We start from the raw sequence: 19,147 nt of genomic DNA, 5'->3' as shown, positions 1-19,147 counted from the left end.
AAAAATGTAAAACTTTTTACGTATTTTATGATTCCATCACAAGCAGTTTTCTTTTATGCTTCTTTTGATATAAATTCTATAACATAATATTAATTAATAACGGAGATATGAAAATTTATATAAATCTTTCACGTTTGTACATTTTATTTAATTACTCGATAACCATACACGCTAATTAAATAAAAAAATATGCAAATTAAAGACAAAGCTATGCTTTTTCTAACAAGATTAATAGTATACATGAGGTATTTATAGATTTCTTAAAATAAGCTATACAATTTGAACAATAAAGTTTTTCAACCATTTTTATTTTTTTTATATATTGTACAAAATAATTCGAAAAATGGAAAACTTTTAAAATATTTTATAATTCCATCACAAGTTTTCTTTTATGCTTCTTTTGATATAAATTATATAACATAATATTAATTAATAACGAAGATATGAAAATTTATATAAATCTTTCACGTCTGCACATTTTATTTAATTACTCGATAACTATGCACGATAATTAAATCAACAAATATAAAAATTATAGCAAAGCTATGCTTTTTTCCAACAAGCTTAATATTATACATGACGTATTTAGAGTTTTCTTAAAATAAGCTATAAAATTTGAACAATAAAGTTTTTCAACCATTTTTATTTTTTTTTATATTTTATAAAATAATTCGAAAAATGTAAAACTTTTTACATATTTTATGAATCCATCAAAATCAGTTTTCTTTTATGCATATTTTGATATAAATTCTATAACATAATATTAATTAATAACGGTGATATGAAAATTTATATAAATCTTTCACGTCTGCACATTTTATTTAATTACTCGATAACCATGCACGTTCATTAAATCAACGAATATGCAAATTAAAGACAAAACTATGCTTTTTCCAACAAGCTTAATATTATACACGAGATATTTATAGTTTTCTTAAAATAAGCTATAAAAATTGAACAACAAAGTTTTTCATACAATTTTTTAATTTTTCGATTTTTTTTTATATTTTACAAAATTATTCGAAAAATGTAAAACTATTTACATATTTCAAAATTCCAACATAAGCAGTTTTCTTTCAAGCATCTTTTGATATGATTTATGTAACGAAATAATAATTAATAACGTAGATATGAAGATTTATCTATATTTTTCACGTATGCACATTTTCTTTAATTACTCGATAACCATGCACGCTAATTAAATCAACGAATATGCTAATTGTAGATAAAACTGTAGCCTTTCCAACAAGCGTAATATTATATACGAGATATTTATAGTTTTCTTAAAATAAGCTATCAAATTTGAACAATAAAGTTTTTTTTATTTTAAAATATTAATAAAGTAATTGTTTTTATTATTTATTAAAAATTCACGAGCAAATTAAGGTAAATAATATAATTTTTCGGACTATAAGACGCAACACAATTCAAATTCTCTACGTTAAAAATATGGTATTTAGTGTTATTAAAATCTACTTACTCTAAGAGAAGATTTCGACGCTTTCGCCGTTGATATCTTGACCATATCCAGCATTGGTACCTGCATCAATCAAGTTCCTGCTGTCGATTTTAACATCGTTCTTGGTCTTCTCGTCCGGACAAGGCTTACTATGATCTTCATCCATGAAGACGATCTTGTCGCTATCGTCGGTCTTCTTCAGCTGCTCTTTGCAGGGCTTGTTACAAGACTTCGCTTTTTCAGACATCTTGCATGGAACGAGAGGCATTCACCAAATGCTCCGCTAATTATATTCACAAATACCCAAAGAGCTGAGAGTTCTCGCGCTTGCGTCCCTCTGCTTTCACTCAACATAGCTTATCGTAAAAGACAGATAATCCATTGGTTCACCAAAATATGCTCAAGTTCAAGAGCGTACTTAAAAACGTTTTAAATTTGAATTATTTATTAGATTTTCTACGAACAAGATTTTTTTTTTCCACTGAAAGTGTTCAATATTAATTTAAGTTATTTTTGTCTACCAGTAAAAATAATACTTTTTTCTTTTAAGTATTTACCTAAAATCATAGGAATCTTTTAAGAATTAAATGTGTGTTACTAATAAGTAATTAATCCAAATTATCAAAAATAATGAATTAGTAAATTAAAGCAAAATATTTGTTATTATATATTAATATCACTTATTTCATACATAAAAAATAGTTATATTTAATTGTACTATGTATTTATTTAATTATTAATTAATTATTAATACAAAAATAAATTAATTGAAAAGTTCAATGAAATAACCGGAAATTTTTTAAACATATATTTCAATAATTTCCGTGTTTCTTTTGGAATTTAAATCCGGGTAAAATTATTAAAATATCTACGTTTTCTCTGTTACCATAAAGACCACATTCATCTCAGAATTCTTACTCATTAAGTTAAATCCAGATTACTCATGATTTTTTACTTCCCAAAGGTTCCCCAACAACATTTTCTTTTACATCGTGACGTACTAGAATAGAATCGAAAGAAACAACGATCATAATATGTTTACTCGATTTTATTACGTTTTTACATATTGTTCTTCGTTTTTTTTTTCTGCATTTCATTCTTATAATTCGTATGTGTTTTGCATAACAAAGCATGCTTAAATCTTGCTGTATCCGTGAATAAAATATATACTGGAACAGGCAAAAACAGTTTATTCAGTCTATTGATTTTTTTTAAATTTAAATTCCACGATTCTAAAATGAAAAATATGTTAAGTGTTGTTTTAATAAATTATTGTTTTATTCATGTAACACAAACACAAGGTTCTTTATGTTAATATAAATAAATTTATGCGTTGTTGTTTTACGCAATTACATAACAAATGGAATAACTGAGAAAAACAAAAACAATAAAAATTATAATAATTTATTGTGAAGTTCAGTTAATTTTTTTCTTATTTAAGTAAATGAATATAAAGTTTTAATTAATTTTAAACAAAATTATGATTTAATTATTATTTTATTAATAATTAAATCAATTTTATCAAAGTTGAAATTAGTGCAAGGAAGAAATGATATTCTTTCACTTTACTTATTCTGTAAGATTAGTTGCCTATAAGATTACCCAATTTACAAGTACAAATGTTGATAATTCTATACATCATTTCCTTTGTATTGCAACTTCAAAAAGAGATAATTCTATGCTTTATAATTTCTTGTTTTTATTGATTAATTATTTAATAATATTTTATGTAATAAATTTTCTATAATAAATTAATACTACGAATAAATTATTTCACAAACTAAAAATTTAAAGAATTTAAGGTTGCATTTGAAATTTATAGCAACAATTAAAGCAGTTTTAAATTGATAACTATATCTAATTATCATATGTGCTAAGCGTACAATAATTATAGTTTGTATCAATAACAAATATAACAATAATAGTTTTAATTATTATGGTTTTAATTATTGATTGAAATAATTATATGAAGTATTTCATTTTATGAACTGAGTTCAAATTAATAAACAAATCTTAATAAAAAATTGGTAGTTTCAATGGTAACAATATAATTTTATTTTGAAAAGTAAATTATGATTTAATTTTTTAGTTTCAAATCTTCTTTGAGAAATTTAACTAATTTAGCTGCGACCATCATGATGGGATTGCTCGGATGTCCGGCGAGGCTGTCAGGAAAAACACTTCCATCAGCAACTCTTAAATTCTTGATTCCATGTACTCTCAATTTGTTGTCGACAACAGCACCTTTCTTTGGATCTGGACCCATTTTGCAGGTGCCCACAGGATGGTACAGACTGTCGCTCAAATACCTAATCGTGCAATACCAATAATCTTTGGAAAGATACTCAAAATCTTTGCATTCCGGCAACACAACTTTACCCAATTTAGCGTCGATGGCTTTCATGGCTTTAGTCTCGAGCATCTCGAGGATCAAATTGATTGCGTAATAAATCGTTTTGATATCGTGATCGTCGTCATCTTCTAAGAATTTGGTATTTACGGTGGGATAATCGAATGGATTCTTAGATTTCAATCGTAAATATCCAGTGGATTTTGCTTTTAAAACGTCGATGTACATTGTAAACGTTTTAGTTGGATCAACTCCTTCGATTAAGGCTTTGTTGGATGAATCCGTGAACCCGAATCCTTTCTGGAAGAACGCGTCCGATCTGTTTGGCGAAATGAGCATGATTTCGATATCGGCTTGAGGGATTTTGCTGAAGTTGGTTTTAAAGAATCCCACTCCCGCGTTGTTTCCTGGTAAAGTCAAGACGCCATCTCCTTTCAAGTAGTCTTCCACGTAACCATGCATTGGTTTCAAAGGGATCGACACGTTACTTAAGATGTTTAATCCGTAGAAGCATGGATGATCTTTGTAGTTATCTCCGACTTGAAGATCGTTAATGGTTTCGATTCCCATTTCCTTCAGATGCTTCTGAGGTCCAATTCCGGACAACATTAAAATCTGCGGAGAAGCAACAGTACCTGCTGATAAAATCACTTCCCTTTTGGCTAAAGCTACATGGAATTTATTATCTTTTATATACTGCACGCCAAAAGCCGTTTTCGTTTTGGGGTTTATCAGGATTCTGGTTACGTAACTGTTGTCGCTCAACTTCATGTTCTTGCAGTTAACCTTGCTGATGAACGCTTTACCAGTGGTCAACCTTCTACCGTTAAGTGTGTTTAATTGAGCCTTGGACACTCCCAACTGCTCGCGACCATTGTAATCGATTTCCTTCCTCCCCAATTCCACGTTAGAAGCCAAAAACGCGTTCAAATGAGGACTATCGAATTTGCTGTACTCCACGTTCATCAAACCTTTCGTACCATGATAACCTGGATCTCCATTTATATGCGAATTCTCCAACTCCTTGAAGACGGGTAAAACATCTTTGTACGACCATCCTGGGTTACCACCAGCAGCCCAGTTATCGTAATCAACCGGGCTTCCGCGCGAATAAACCAATCCGTTTATTAAAGTCGTACCACCAAAGCCTTTTCCCCTTTGAAGCATGCATTTTTTACCCTTCAACCCTAGACAACTCTTCTTCTGCGGAACCGTCCCGTAGTTCCAATTGTATTTCGTTCCTTGCGCGAAGAAAGCCATACCTGGAACGTCGACGAAATCGTCCTCGTGACTTCCAGCCTCCAATAAAAGACCCTTAATACCATCGATTTCGGAAAGCTGCTGAGTCACAACGGATCCTCCGCTCCCCGAACCGATTATAATATAATCATAAGTTTCAGTCCCTAAAAATATAAATAAATTTATAACAAAAAATCTATAATATAATTCAACTTTTACTCACCATTAGGTAATGAATAAGGGTCCAAATTGTAACCGTTGTAGGAATGAGCATTGATTGGTAAATTGTATTTCAAAGCTTCTTCTTGCTCTTGAATCAACATCTTCGTAAAGTAGTCGACGTCCACATTCAGCTTGCAATTGGCGCACGCCCATAGACAGGCTAATACTACTAGAACTCTTGCCATTTCTGTACTTAACTGTGAAGGTACTACCGGCTCTTTATATACTCATTGACCGAGGACGAAACCATGCCAATTATTGTTACCATTCATTTCTATCTTATCACCTGATAAATTGTTTGCACTTTTTGATGAGCGCAATTAAAGCATGAATTTTTGTATTATTAAAAAAAAAATCATATTGATAATATACTAGGAAAGCCTTACTTTTCGATTAAAAACAATTATTTTAACCTTGCATTTTTCTTAAGTTCCTTTTATATACGCATCAAAGAAGACGTTACCTTGCAATCTAATCTAAAAAAATAATGAATTATTAATATGGAAATTATCATTAGAAAATAAGAAAATTTTTAATACAAGTTTTTTTTTTACAATTAATTAAACTTCTTTTAAAAATATTATTATTTTTTTGTTCATTAAAAGTAAAGGAAAACTATGAATGCGTCATTTTCAAAAAAAAAAAAAACTAATGACCATATTTTGATATTTACATCAAAACTCGATATGAATTATGCATTTCTAAAAATATATATTATTAGACAAATAAGTAATTATGTTATTTTGGTACAAGTACGCTATATTTTCATAAATTGGACAACATAATTGCAGTGCATAATTAAACTGAAATAATTAATGGCAAAAAAAAATACGTTCACTAAAATTAGAATTGATAATGAGAAAAAAATTATTAGAGAACAAAAAAATGGTATTGTGAGCTTCTTATCTTTGATGTAGGATGAAGGGTTTTTGATAATGTTAACCCTCATCTTTGATAAACAATGACCTAAGAAGAAAGGATGGATTGTTGGTCTGTAATGGCGATGCAAAATGGATTGCGACGATAAACGCAAGTAATTGGCTGCTGATTTATCAAAGGGATGTATTCGTAGGGCGAAAAATGTGCGCAGTAATATAGATGTTTCTGCGGTTTTCGCATGGAAATAAGGGCGAGGGTGGAAACGATCATCTTTTCTTGTACATCTCCACCCTTGCCCTTTTGAGTGCTTGCTCGCTGTATCGTCCTTCTGGTAAATCATCCTTTTTGCAAATCATAAATCACAAATGTCTTAGGATTTTTGTCTTACAACCGAAAACAAAGTGTATAGCAAAATGCTTAAATTTTAAAATCAATTTATTTCTACTAAATATATTAAACAATTTCTAGAAGAATTATTTTATGTTGAATAACTGAAACAATAACAGCATAGTTTAATAAAGAATTAATAGAATATTTCGAAATACCAACGAGCACGATTATACGAGTTATCAGTTGGTTTCGTAAACAAAGCGGTGTCATTCTTGAAATTATTCTGCATAAATCCGAAATTTCCAGAGTATTTGCAAACTACATGTTTCATTTTTTTTTCTATCCAAAGAATACGTATTTTCCGCACTATAAAGATTGCTGAAATATTTCAAAAACGCTAGAATTTGAGAGCGCGCCTAGAAACCGCAACACTTCGCAACTTCACTTTCCCGTTGTGTTTACATTTTCTGTAATTAATTTCAGTTTTCTTTTTTCCAATTAACAAAAAAAAATTGTTTTCAGTTTGCAACTGTGTACGGAATATCAAGACACCTGTTAGTGTTTGAGTCGAGTGGGCGCGAATTTGGTATTCCTTTTGAAGTGTAGTTCATCCATATGTCTCCATCTCGTCTACTTTGTTCAACTAGGAGCATTACTTGCGGAGGAAATGGATGGAGTTCGCATCCTGAATTTCTGAACACGACTGACTGATTGACAGATGCTGAAAGTCGCTGAAAGCAATTCGCAGACACTTATAAACCAATCTACATATAACGTTTGCATCTGTATTGCTCACTCTACATTCCTTATCCTATTTAAACCCAACACAAATAAAAAAAAATAATCTGGAAATAAATTGAAATCCCGAAATCCAATTTACTTGAAAGCGCCAAAACCTACTTAGATATATTTCCAGTTCGATTTATTCATTTTAACGTTTGAAGTTAATCATCAGAAATTTTATAGTTAATTGAAAAAAAAAGATTATTTTAACTAATTACTTCTTATATAACAAATGTATGTATTTGAATTCATGTATGAACTTTACAAATAAAAATTGTGCGAAATATGAGAATTTCCATATAATTTTATAACGGATAATTGATGATGATTGTAGAGTCTTCTCTCTATATATAAATTTTTATTCACAAAAAAAAAAGGACGATTATTATCCGGAGCAGTAAATTAGAGCATTTAAATGTGTTGCTTCAATCCTTCTTCGTGCAATCGTCTATTTTATGGGACCTAGATATTCACGCGGCGGCCTTCCTTCCTTCTCTACACTTCCATCTGTTCTGTACGTGATTAATGGACGGTGGATGTTGCTGACAAATATTCTGAAGGAAAATAGTTGAGCGGAGGCAGCAGGAAGTGCACTGCAATTTTCGTCCTTTTCCATTTACAAAATTCCGTTCCTTTTCAATTCCACTCCACCATTGTATCTTCTTCGCAACACATTACCGGATTTACAGAACACATTGTAATATGGAAATAGCAGCAGATACCGAAACTGTCCTTCGTAGTCGTAGGCGAAAGATCCAATAGAAAGAATCGCCGTTTTCCATCATTTCCATCATATATAAATATCAATTTGAAATGTCTTCACCTTGTTTTCATACTCGAACGTCGTAAACTGAATAAATCAATCAATATGATTACACTTTAATACAGTTCTATCAATTTTTTGGAACACCTTAAAAAGTAATTTCAATTAAAATTTACATTATTAGTTAAATTTATTAAAATTCAACTATTTCCTATTAATTTATGAAAAACGTAAGAATTATAAAAGTATAAAACTTAAAATTTAGATTATTACAAATTTATATTTTGTCTTGTTGTAGTTTTCTTTTTACGATTTTATAAAATTAGTGAATTCAATAATTGAAATAATTATTATATAATTATAATAAAATTATAATTATAATTTAATAAACAAAATCGTGGATTAAATTCAATAATCTGGATTAAATAATTAATTTTAAATTAATAAACGCAGAAATTCGTGAAAATTTGGGATAATAAATAATAAAAGTCAATGTTTAATTGTAATAATTTGTAACGCTGAAATAAACACATTTTCACGGTAATCTGGTTAACAAGCAACTTGCACATTTAATTACTTCCGTCTTTGAACGTCATATGTTTATGTAACCTAGTTACCTGCAATTGTTTTACGCGTCTAATTACAAATGGAAATGGGTCGTAGCACATAAAAATATAAAAATAGTTGATAAAAATTAACGCGCGTGTGTAAATTGTAGCAGTGTTACCAGAAACCATGTAATTTCGAATTAATTATGCCCAGTTGTTGATTTTATAATGCTTTGATTGGGGCGGAATTCCATGCACAAATTGATAATACAAATTAACGAGAAATTTTGATATTCGATGTACAAAATGGACTAAACCGAACTGCAATTCGTATTGGATTGTACATGAGCATTCACATAAATCAAATTTATAGCCGTTTTAAGAGGGGGATGGGGGGAGGGGGAGCCACTTAAAATATTGTAGTCGACGGAAAACGAAATATTTTCGAACTGCGTCGATTGCATCTAGATATATATGGCTTTCCGAAAGATTTTAATGTTTATGTTTCTGCTTGTAATTTATAGTGCGGATGCGCCGGGTTCATTCTACGTGTTATACGACTGTGTTGTACAGGTTTTAAAGCGAGATATTAAATTCGAAAAATATTACACAAAAAATCTGCTTTCGTATAAATTTATGATACTACTAATTCGATTACAAATTCAAATAAACTGATTTCAACTTTGGTAAATGTACAATTACAACATATTGATTTTCTATAATTAATTAATTTTGATTATTTATTATCATTTTTTTATACCTGTAAATAATTATGAAATTATTGTAATAAATATAGTTTTCATTAAAAAATATTTCATATTTTACTCCAATTAAATTTATTATCAAAAATAATGATTATTGATATTTGTATAATTTATATTAATAACTTGCAATTATAATAAATTTACTTTGGTTAATTATTCTTAATTACATTAAAATATTAATTATAATTACATGATGATAATTATCATATATTTGTTAATTAGCAGATTGTTTTAAGCATTAATTAATACATACTGACTTCAATGCTTAAACTTGAGTCAAAATAATGAAGAAAATAATTAATTAATTAAATTTACTGATAAAGTAATTAAATCGTTAAATTTGAGTCATAAAAGTGATGAAAAATGAAAAAAATCACACTAACTCTGTTTTTTTTTTTCATATTACATTTACGTATTGAATAATGGGATTTTTTTGGAGCTTAGAAACACGTGGTATTCCCTTGAATACACCGCATCACGTGTCTCGTCTCTAAAGCGAATCCATAATGCGATGTCTTCAGGTAAGCCATATGTTTTATGTGAGAGCAGGAAATGATATTACGCTTTCAATAACGGGCCGTGTTTGCATAGAGAATGATGTTGTATTTAATCATCGGAATATGCATACATTCCATGCAGAATAGACCTTACCTATATATAAATATATATAGAAAGACGCACGCTCGCATGAACACATATAATGGATGAAGAGAAAGTAAAGTGAAGAAAAATCTCAACATCATCATTATCCTCCCAACCGTCAACATCATAATCATAACCATCGATTTTAATCTCAAATGATAATATAACGTTAATTAATTTCATTAATTGTGAGGACGAATTCAAATTTATTAAACTACAAGGATATTTAATCCTTTATTTTTGTTCAAGAATCGTCATGTTTATTAAGAGGATTTACTAAAAAAAAGAAACAACAAAATAATAAAAGACATTGCGCATTTATTATGATCTTCACGAAGAAGTGAATTTCCTACCTTCGCAAATAAAGAAGGGAAATTGTTTTGCAGATTCTCTTGTTTACGAAATACCTGCAATTACTTATTTCAAATTAAACATCGAGTTGTAATTGCATTTGTACAGAAAGCATTGCTTGTTTACAAAATACGCCTGATTAGTTTAATTTAAAAAAAAACGGAGATTCTATTGATTTATTATAAGTTTTCGGTGTTTCATTAACATTGCAAGAAATGAACTGAAAAATTACGGATTTGATTCAATAATAATACACCATTTTCAGTTTATTTTCAATTAAATTAATTAGTTTGTTTATAACGCATTTTCAACATCATAAAACTTTCTTTACATTTTCTAGTTATAGTTCATATTTTACTTAATTTTTTATTATATAATATTAAATAATGTATTTTCGTTATTAGTGCAGCTTTCAGTATTAATTTCAGTTTGATATAAAGAAAATAGAACAACAAAATAAATTCCAATACATATTTCAGTTCATTGTTTAAGTACACTTTTCTGTGTATATTTCTATTTAATATATATATTCAAGTGTAATTCCTTCTAAATCAGGATTTAAATTTTGGTTAGTTCAGTGGAATGCACGTTTTCAGCAAAACAAATTAAACAGAATTTAATCCGCAATTGGAGTGTTTGCGCTTATAGTTGGTCGTAGGGGCAAGTAATTCATCGTACATTATTTCCAACTTAATTAAATTTATTGCAATGTGCTTACACAATTAATTCACTTCGCTAAAACCCAAAGAATGTTTGTTTTTTTTTTAGTCTATGAAATTTACTTACTCTTAAATTGTTTATTGAGAAACTTATGTAACTGTTACAAGAGAACAAATTTTGTGTAAACATTGCGTAATTGAAATGCGTTGTGTTAAAATTGTGGTATAGAAGATTACTCATCTGGAAACAAACATATTAGCAGGGATAGACCGGAACCGGTTTTTAGTTAACCCTAAGGGATGTTTCGTGCAGTAACAACACGTAAACTATTTTAGCAAACATGTTTGGCCCTAAGAATCGCCCTGATGAGAACCGAGGCTGTAGGGTGAAGGGATTCCTCGATGCTTACCTTCGCACCCTCAACTCCTTTGTTTTTCTTTGTGAACCGTCGGAATTTAATGAAGGTGTTCGTGCAATATTACATTTTACACGAATTAATAAATCTCATTCGAAATTCCCTCAGCAAATTGCACCCAGATTACACACGTACACGTGCATATTACATTCATATCGATTTTATAGAATTTCTAAAAACTTTGTCTTAAAAAAAATATTATTTTATAATTATTTTATCCAAACTTTAAACTGTTTGCTTTTAATTTAAATTGTGCTGAATTTTTGCAAATTTGTGTTCTGAAATCTCAATGAAATCGTTGATATTTATATTGAAAGTAAAAAATAAAGAAATTTTAATAATTTTTCTTATTATATTTTCTTCTGTGTAAATATGAATTTGTAACAATGTTATCCATCATCATCAACACATGTGTTGTATACATCATGTTTTATGTACACAGATGTTTGGAGGGATCTGCGCAGCTTTGTTCCGGGTCTTCATCCTGCTGACCCTTCTGTAGCACGGGAAGCGCGCAAATTTTTGATCCAGTCGCGACACGTGCGTTGCGGAATCAACGTCGGAAAGCAACGTCAACAAACCTATAAGTTGTTGCATAATATTTAAATCGCTGAACAAATATTAATATCAATATTAGCAGTGAGAGAAGCTAAAGACAGTCGTCAGAGATTCTGTCGGTATGAAACATCGGACTTCTTTCCTTCAAAATAGTTGTCAACTACTAAATATTAAACAAGTAAGTGAAGAAAAAGTTAATTAATTTTCTATTAATTATTTAAAATTCTCCATAAAAACTTTATGAAATACTTTTATAGATCTAAAGCAAATAAGTTTAAGTATTTATAATATAAATATGTATAAATTATTTTATTAAAATTTATTAATTACTTTATGTTTTTTTTCTGTCAATCTTTATAATTGTTTCAATAAATTTATGTTATCATTATAATTAAGAAATTTTAATAATAATTTATATTAATTAAACTTATTTTTTTAAAGATGAATTGAAGATGTAGAATGTTTTAAAGTAATGACAACATTCTTAAATTTCATTACATTATGAAAACTTGAATTCACACGAGTTGCAAAAAAATATATATAGTATATAGTTAATGCACACTACAGGAAAATTATAAAACTGCTTACATTACATTCTTTTTGCGCAGAACTTCTATGTAACAAAAGGATAAGTGTCACCTGCATTAAAGTAAACAAAATGATTTCTTCAATTTATTATAAATATTTAATTTTTTATATAATATTAAAAATTGTGGGAAAAAATATCTATGGTACATTGATTCCATATAAATTTTGATGTTAAAATAAACTGATGTAAGTTTTGCAATAATTATGTAAGGAGTTTCCCAAAATTAACGTAAGTTTTGAATTAAATAGAAAACACAGTTTTTAGTCTTCAGATTGTGATGTTTTTTATTGAATCATAAAATACAAATGGCGGCAAATTCAAATCATGCGTTAATTTTGGGACATCCTTTATAATGAAATATTTCGATCATTTGATTAAATGTTCTAAATATCAAATTGGAAATATAATAAAATTCATTTCTGGAAGAAGGAACGCGAGACTGTGTGGTAAAACGGTCGGACGGAAATTAATGTGAAAAAATTGTTGGAAACATATCTATGGTTCATTGATTCCATAAGAAATTTTGATGTTAAAATAAACTGATGTAAGTTTTGCAATAAATACATTAATAATTGTGTCCCAAAATTAAAGCAAGATTTGAATTAAATAGAAAACACAGTTTTTAGTCTTTAAATTGTGATGTTTTTTATTGAATCATAAAATACAAATGGCGGCAAATTCGAATCATGCGTTAATTTTGGGACATCCTTTATAATGAAATATTTTGATCATTTGATTAAATGTTCTAAATATCAAATTGGAAATATAATAAAACTCATTTCTGGAAGAAGGAACGCGAGACTGTGTGGTAAAACGGTCGGACGGAAATTAATGTCACCGAACTCGTTTATGTAAGAGTTTCGTGACATTAATTTCATCGGCAAATTGCGTTGACACGGAAAATACTGCTGCACCATAGAAAACAGCACAATTTAAACTACTTATTGAGTATTTATGATGTCATGATACTTTTTTTTTACAATCAGTTTTTTTTTTAAACTTTTTCTCATTGTATAAAAAATTACACTAATAGTATAATTGTTAAAATATTCTTAATTATTTATAAATTTTTGAATTAAAAGAATGTTTGAAGCAGAATTCACTAATCATTTATGAAAATTTAATGCTGAAAGTATACAAAAAAGTATATAAATTCTTGTAAATCATAAAAATAATAATAAGCATACAACACAATGGAACCTAGTTTAACGAATTTTCCTATTTTTACTTATTTAGTGAAATACTCATATGCGAAACGTCGATCGTAAAGCGAGTCATTTTTCTTACAAAACATTTTGCTCGTTAAGCGAAATTCTCGTTATGCGAGGTTCCACTATATTTCTTTTAATGTATGTTTTTTTTTTCAATTTCGATTTAATTTTGGGATGAATACAGATTCTGCTGTGTTTGTTTGTTTGTTCACTATGCAAATGTGTGTGTTTTAAAGTTCGCGCAGAGGAAAAACAAATTTTACAATTATAACATTTGCAGCGAAAACATTCGTTCCAAACAAAATTTTAATAAAAAATATTATTATTTTTAAATAAATATATATGTTAATATATAGAGAGAGCAATAAATTGTGAAATTTAAATTAAACATTTTAGTATAAATTATTTTTCAATGCAAATTATTATTATTAAAGTACGTGAGTATGCAAATTTTAATTTTTTACAATTACAGTTGAACCTAGCTTAATGAGCATTTTGCTTAACGAGCAAAATTAATTGTACTCGCATAACGAGTGTCCCGGATTGCGCGCCTTCTACATCATTTTTAAAACTTTTGTACACATATTATGTGTATATTTGAATATGTTTCAACAATGCGAGTAAAAATCCGGAAATTTTGAAACGGATTTGTATTTGTAAAGTGGAGTAAGGAAATAACTTGTTTAAATTGAAAATTCTTTATATTATTTGACATTTTTGTGTCAAAGGATTACTAAAAGGCAATTCCGAGTAAGTAAGATTCTAACTTTGAGAATACTGACAAAGTTTCTTAAACATGAAAGAAGAAATTACGTATGTCTTCAATCTGGAAATTTATAACAGAATGTATAGAAAGCAATTCTTAAGATATTTCGATTATTATATTAGTTAAAGTTTCCAACTGAAATATTGATATAATTAATTTATATTTTCCAAAATTTGTCCTAAAATTATTAATTAATTTTACAAAAAAAAAACAGATGTTTTTAACAACAAATTAAGAGGATTAGCATAAAAATATAATTATTAGGTATTAAAGTTGTCATTAGGTTTAATGTATCTGCACTATGGTAAATTAATTAGAATCTAATGGATTCTCATAAAATGGGCGTCTGTGCTCATGCTACAGGTAGGTCTTTATCAACAGTGAATCTTCATTAAGAATACGTATGGAAGAGCATGAATCCCCACGCCATTATCAAATATCCAATAATTAATGCTGGCTCATGTTAAGAGCAGCCACGCCATAAACAAGCCCATATTTTCAGTGGTAAAATTTTCCGTCCCTTCAACATTCGATGCTACACTAGTATTTTATAATATTTTCGCGCTCCCTGAAGTTATTTATGATACCGTTTTCGGCATCTCTTTGCCAAAACACACGAGTTTCCTTTTCCTGTTTGCTTCATATATATTTTAATTCTGCTTCGCTTTGCTTATTTCCACGTCAAAATGCAGAAAATGCAGAAACAAGCCGCAAATTGCGTTTGATTCCTTCTTGTTCCATCTCTCACCCAACGCCCATCGCAGACACGGCCCTGAGCCGAAGAGGCATTAAGAGGCTCGTAAAACAAATGAATGTGGTTCTTCTGCGAACTGCACTAAGTACACACACCGACACGAAGCTCTCCGGCTCGTCCTTCGATTTAGGTGCCAGATTTTATTGCCGTTTTGCATCGTTAAAAAGGCATATTACTTTACTTACTTTAGCATCTGTAGAAAATAGTTTATAATATCAAAATTACACAATTTTTGAATACTTTTAATATTCAATTCGTATTTGGTTATTGAGTTATTAAATAAAATGTAAAGATGTAAAAAATATTATTGGAATATTATTAAACTACAAATTTTATGAAAATACACTTTATGCGATAAAATTGAACCATGAATCTGCAAATTGACAGCCTCTTTGCCATGTAATAATCCATTAAAACGCGCAAGTATATAAGCATTATGTATGTATTAAGTTTAATAGCTTCTCGGGATGCAGGATGTTAGGAGAGAGAGAGGCGACCCTTTCAGCGGGTCCCACCAATCTGCAAGTGAATGGAAAGGCTTTCCTCTTCTCTCCAACGAAACGCGCGATCACTGGGCAGAAGATAACGCAAAATCGAACGCAATTTAAATTTTACTAAATATGTACTTGACTCTATTTATATACCGAATTCCACTTAATCCTCGATGCAAATGCATGTTTTATTTTATTTGGAACACAGCAAACAAATCGGAACTCAACAACGGGAAAAATAACAATAGCGACTTTGAGTGGAGAAAAGAGGATTATGTGCATATGGTATACAGTGAGAGAGACAGAGAGAGGATTGGCCTTGTAGGAAGTCTGTGGAATTTAAGCTCTATTTGATATCCTCTGGTTTCACTCGCTCTTGTAGCTGCAGCAGCACACACCCTCTTTCAGCATTTGTTATTTGGAATTTATAAACTTGTAAAACTGATTTATCGTCGACGATTGTAGCAAACACTCCTCTGGGATTGCATGCATACGCGTCCAAGATGAAAACAGTTTGAAGAATTCCTTGTTGACACGACGATGGGAATGTAAACAGTTGTAAAGCGAATTAAGAAATACTTGTCGAAAATATGTATCCACTTTATAAAAAGAATACAACACTCCGTTTTATTCCCAGTGGTCATTTTCTCAGTGTTTTTTAGAAACTATAATATACAAAACAGAACCAAAATATGCATATGATAGTTAGATAATTGGGGAATGTAACGTGTATTGAAATATTGCTATAATTTTATCCGTTTGGCTGTAATTCGTATTCAAAAATGAAATTACGAAAAATTAACGCTCGATACATAGAATTGATCCAATTGATTCATATGATAGTTAGATAATTGGGGAATGTAACTTGTATTAAAATATTGTTGTAATTTTATCCGTTTGGCTGTAATTCGTATTCAAAAATGAAATTACGAAAAATTAACGATCAAAAAAGCTGTGTATTCACATTATAATGATTTTCTCGGAAACTGTAATAGATAGAATGGATCCAATTGATTCATATGATAGTTAGATAATTGGGGAATGTAACGTGTATTCAAATATTGCTGTAATTTTGTCCGTTTGGCTGTAATTCGTATTCAAAAATGATACTACGAAAAATTAACGCTCAAAAAAGCAGTGTATTCACATTATTATGATTTTCTCAGAAACTGTAATAGATAGAATGGATCCAATTGATTCATATGATAGTTAGATAATTGGGGAATGTAACGTGTATTCAAATATTGCTGTGATTTTATCCGTCTGGCTGTAATTCTTATTCAAAAATGAAATTACGAAAAATTAACGCTCGAAAAAGCAGTGTATTCACATTATTATGATTTTCTCAGAAACTGTAATAGATAGAATTAATCCAATTGATTCATATGAGAGTTAGATAATTGGGGAATGTAACTTGTATTCAAATATTACTGTGATTTTATCCGTTTGGCTGTAATTCGTATTCAAAAATGAAATTACGGAAAATTAACGATCAAAAAAGCGTGTATGCACATTATAATGATTTTCTCGGAAACTGTAATAGATAGAATTGATCCAATTGATTCATATGATAGTTAGATAATTGGGAAATGTAACTAGTATTCAAATATTACTGTGATTTTATCCGTTTGGCTGTAATTCGTATTCAAATATGAAATTACGAAAAATTAACGCTCGAAAAAGCAGTGTATTCACATTATTATGATTTTCTCAGAAACTGTAACAGATAGAATGGATCCAATTGATTCATATGATAGTTAGATAATTGGGGAATATAACGTGTATTCAAATATTACTCTGATTTTATCCATTTGGGTGTAATTAGAAAAAATGCATGCAAAAGATGTTGGATATTTGTGGAATGTAACGAGTATTCAATTATTTAACTTATTACTGATTGTTCCCATTAATGGATCATCTACATGCTTCAAGAAGAAAAAAGGAAAGTTAATTTCGTTGAAAGGCTACTAATGATGTGGATATAAGAAAACATTCGCTAAGAACATCCCTTTTTTTACTTTTACTTGATTGATTATCGTTACAATCACTGGAAATTGCCATTTAATTATTGCAATTACTAGAAGGAAAATAATAGTTGAATTAATATTGAAATCAATTATTTACTGTATTCCCTTTATAATTATTCGTATAAACAAGATTATATAAAGCCTTTGAAGCTATTATGAAACTATAGACAGATAACAATGATCATTAATTTTCTTATTTTGTTGCAGAAAGTAATTAATTCCCAAATTTATTAACGAACTGCGCGACCCAACTGTCCTCTTCTCGCTTTCGCAACAAACTAATTAAAATCTTTAATGCATTTTAGAGAAAATAAATATATATATAAAAATTCATTCTCATCCGTTAATTGCGCAATTGTTCTTTTCTAATTGCTTTGCATTTTTTCAACTTTTTACTACCTTCCTTCGTATCCGTTTCATCTTTATTACTTTCCGAATTCGACACGCGCATTCCTTAATTAACAAAGACTTCCTTCTTGCATTTTCTAATTACTTACATATTTAAATATAACGCAATATGTTTTGTAAATGAAAAATAAAATATATTTAAATAGAAAATGTATTACTATTTTCTAATTGAAAATCAAAGAATTCGTTTACTTTAAAGAACATCTAATTCTTCGTAATTAAACACACAAAATTAAGTATTTGTCTCAATTAAAAAACATAGTGTAATATTACGTTAAAAGCGTGTATTGTTGTTTAGAATGTTTTGTTTAATACCCGTTTCCGTGTATTTACATATCTCTTCTGATTGTATTAACAGTAGCCTGTTTAAATAGCAGAACGGAGAATATTCAGTCGAATTATAAAACCGTTTGGGTTGCAGTGCATTCATTAAAATAATATTGTTCGGTATAGTGCGTTTAGAGAAACATTGCGAACATCCAATTAATATAAAACGAATTTCATGCAGTTCGCTTTCCCCAAATATAAATCCGTAACAATTTTCCAATTTTTTTTTAACAATATGTGAATTTAAAACTGTGCGATTTATTATTTACTATAAAATTGATTTTTCAATAGAAAAATGTATAAAAATTGATACGTATTCCACTAATATTTGAAAAATAAAAAAAAATATTTGCAGTTGGAATTTTGAAATTATACTTTGATTTATGTAACAATGGAATTATTTAAACAGTAAATCTTAGAGGGATCCAAAAGATGCATATGAAAGCTGAATGTTTGGGGAATGTAGCAAGTATTCATACATTGCTGTGTTATCATGCGCTTGGCTGTAATACGCGTTCAAACTTTAATTAACACTCGAAAAAGCAGAGTTTTCACATTTTAGTAATTTTATCAGGAAATTTAATAGATTGAATAGATCTGAAAGATGCATA

The 19,147-nt window shown here is 29.1% G+C and overlaps 1 protein-coding gene across 1 annotated transcript; it reads right to left on the bottom strand.

Annotated features, from left to right (window-relative positions):
• Window positions 1–3,517: 3,517 nt before the first annotated feature.
• Window positions 3,518–5,456, bottom strand: LOC108559591 (glucose dehydrogenase [FAD, quinone]-like). Its single transcript, XM_017916923.1, has 2 exons — window positions 5,272–5,456; window positions 3,518–5,212 (listed from the first exon to the last, which is right to left on the bottom strand). Exons 1-2 carry the CDS (start codon window positions 5,453–5,455, stop codon window positions 3,537–3,539), a joined length of 1,860 nt encoding a protein of 619 aa, XP_017772412.1. The 5' UTR covers window position 5,456; the 3' UTR covers window positions 3,518–3,536.
• Between the last annotated feature and the right edge of the window lie 13,691 nt (window positions 5,457–19,147).

The sequence above is a fragment of the Nicrophorus vespilloides genome, unplaced genomic scaffold (assembly GCF_001412225.1).
Source record: "Nicrophorus vespilloides isolate i.1.1-1 unplaced genomic scaffold, Nicve_v1.0, whole genome shotgun sequence".
NCBI classification, from domain to species: Eukaryota; Metazoa; Arthropoda; class Insecta; order Coleoptera; family Silphidae; genus Nicrophorus; species Nicrophorus vespilloides.
Note: the sequence above shows the minus strand (reverse complement) of the source record. Positions and strands in the feature narration are given on the sequence as shown.

What these genes read in the sequence shown, in the direction of transcription:
- LOC108559591 (XM_017916923.1), bottom strand. Translation starts at nt 5,455, where the DNA reads ATGGCAAGAGTTCTAGTAGTATTAGCCTGTCTATGGGCGTGCGCCAAT. An exon ending in CCCTTATTCATTACCTAATG is followed by an intron (nt 5,213 to 5,271) that starts GTGAGTAAAAGT and finishes TTATATTTTTAG; the next exon opens with GGACTGAAACTTATGATTAT.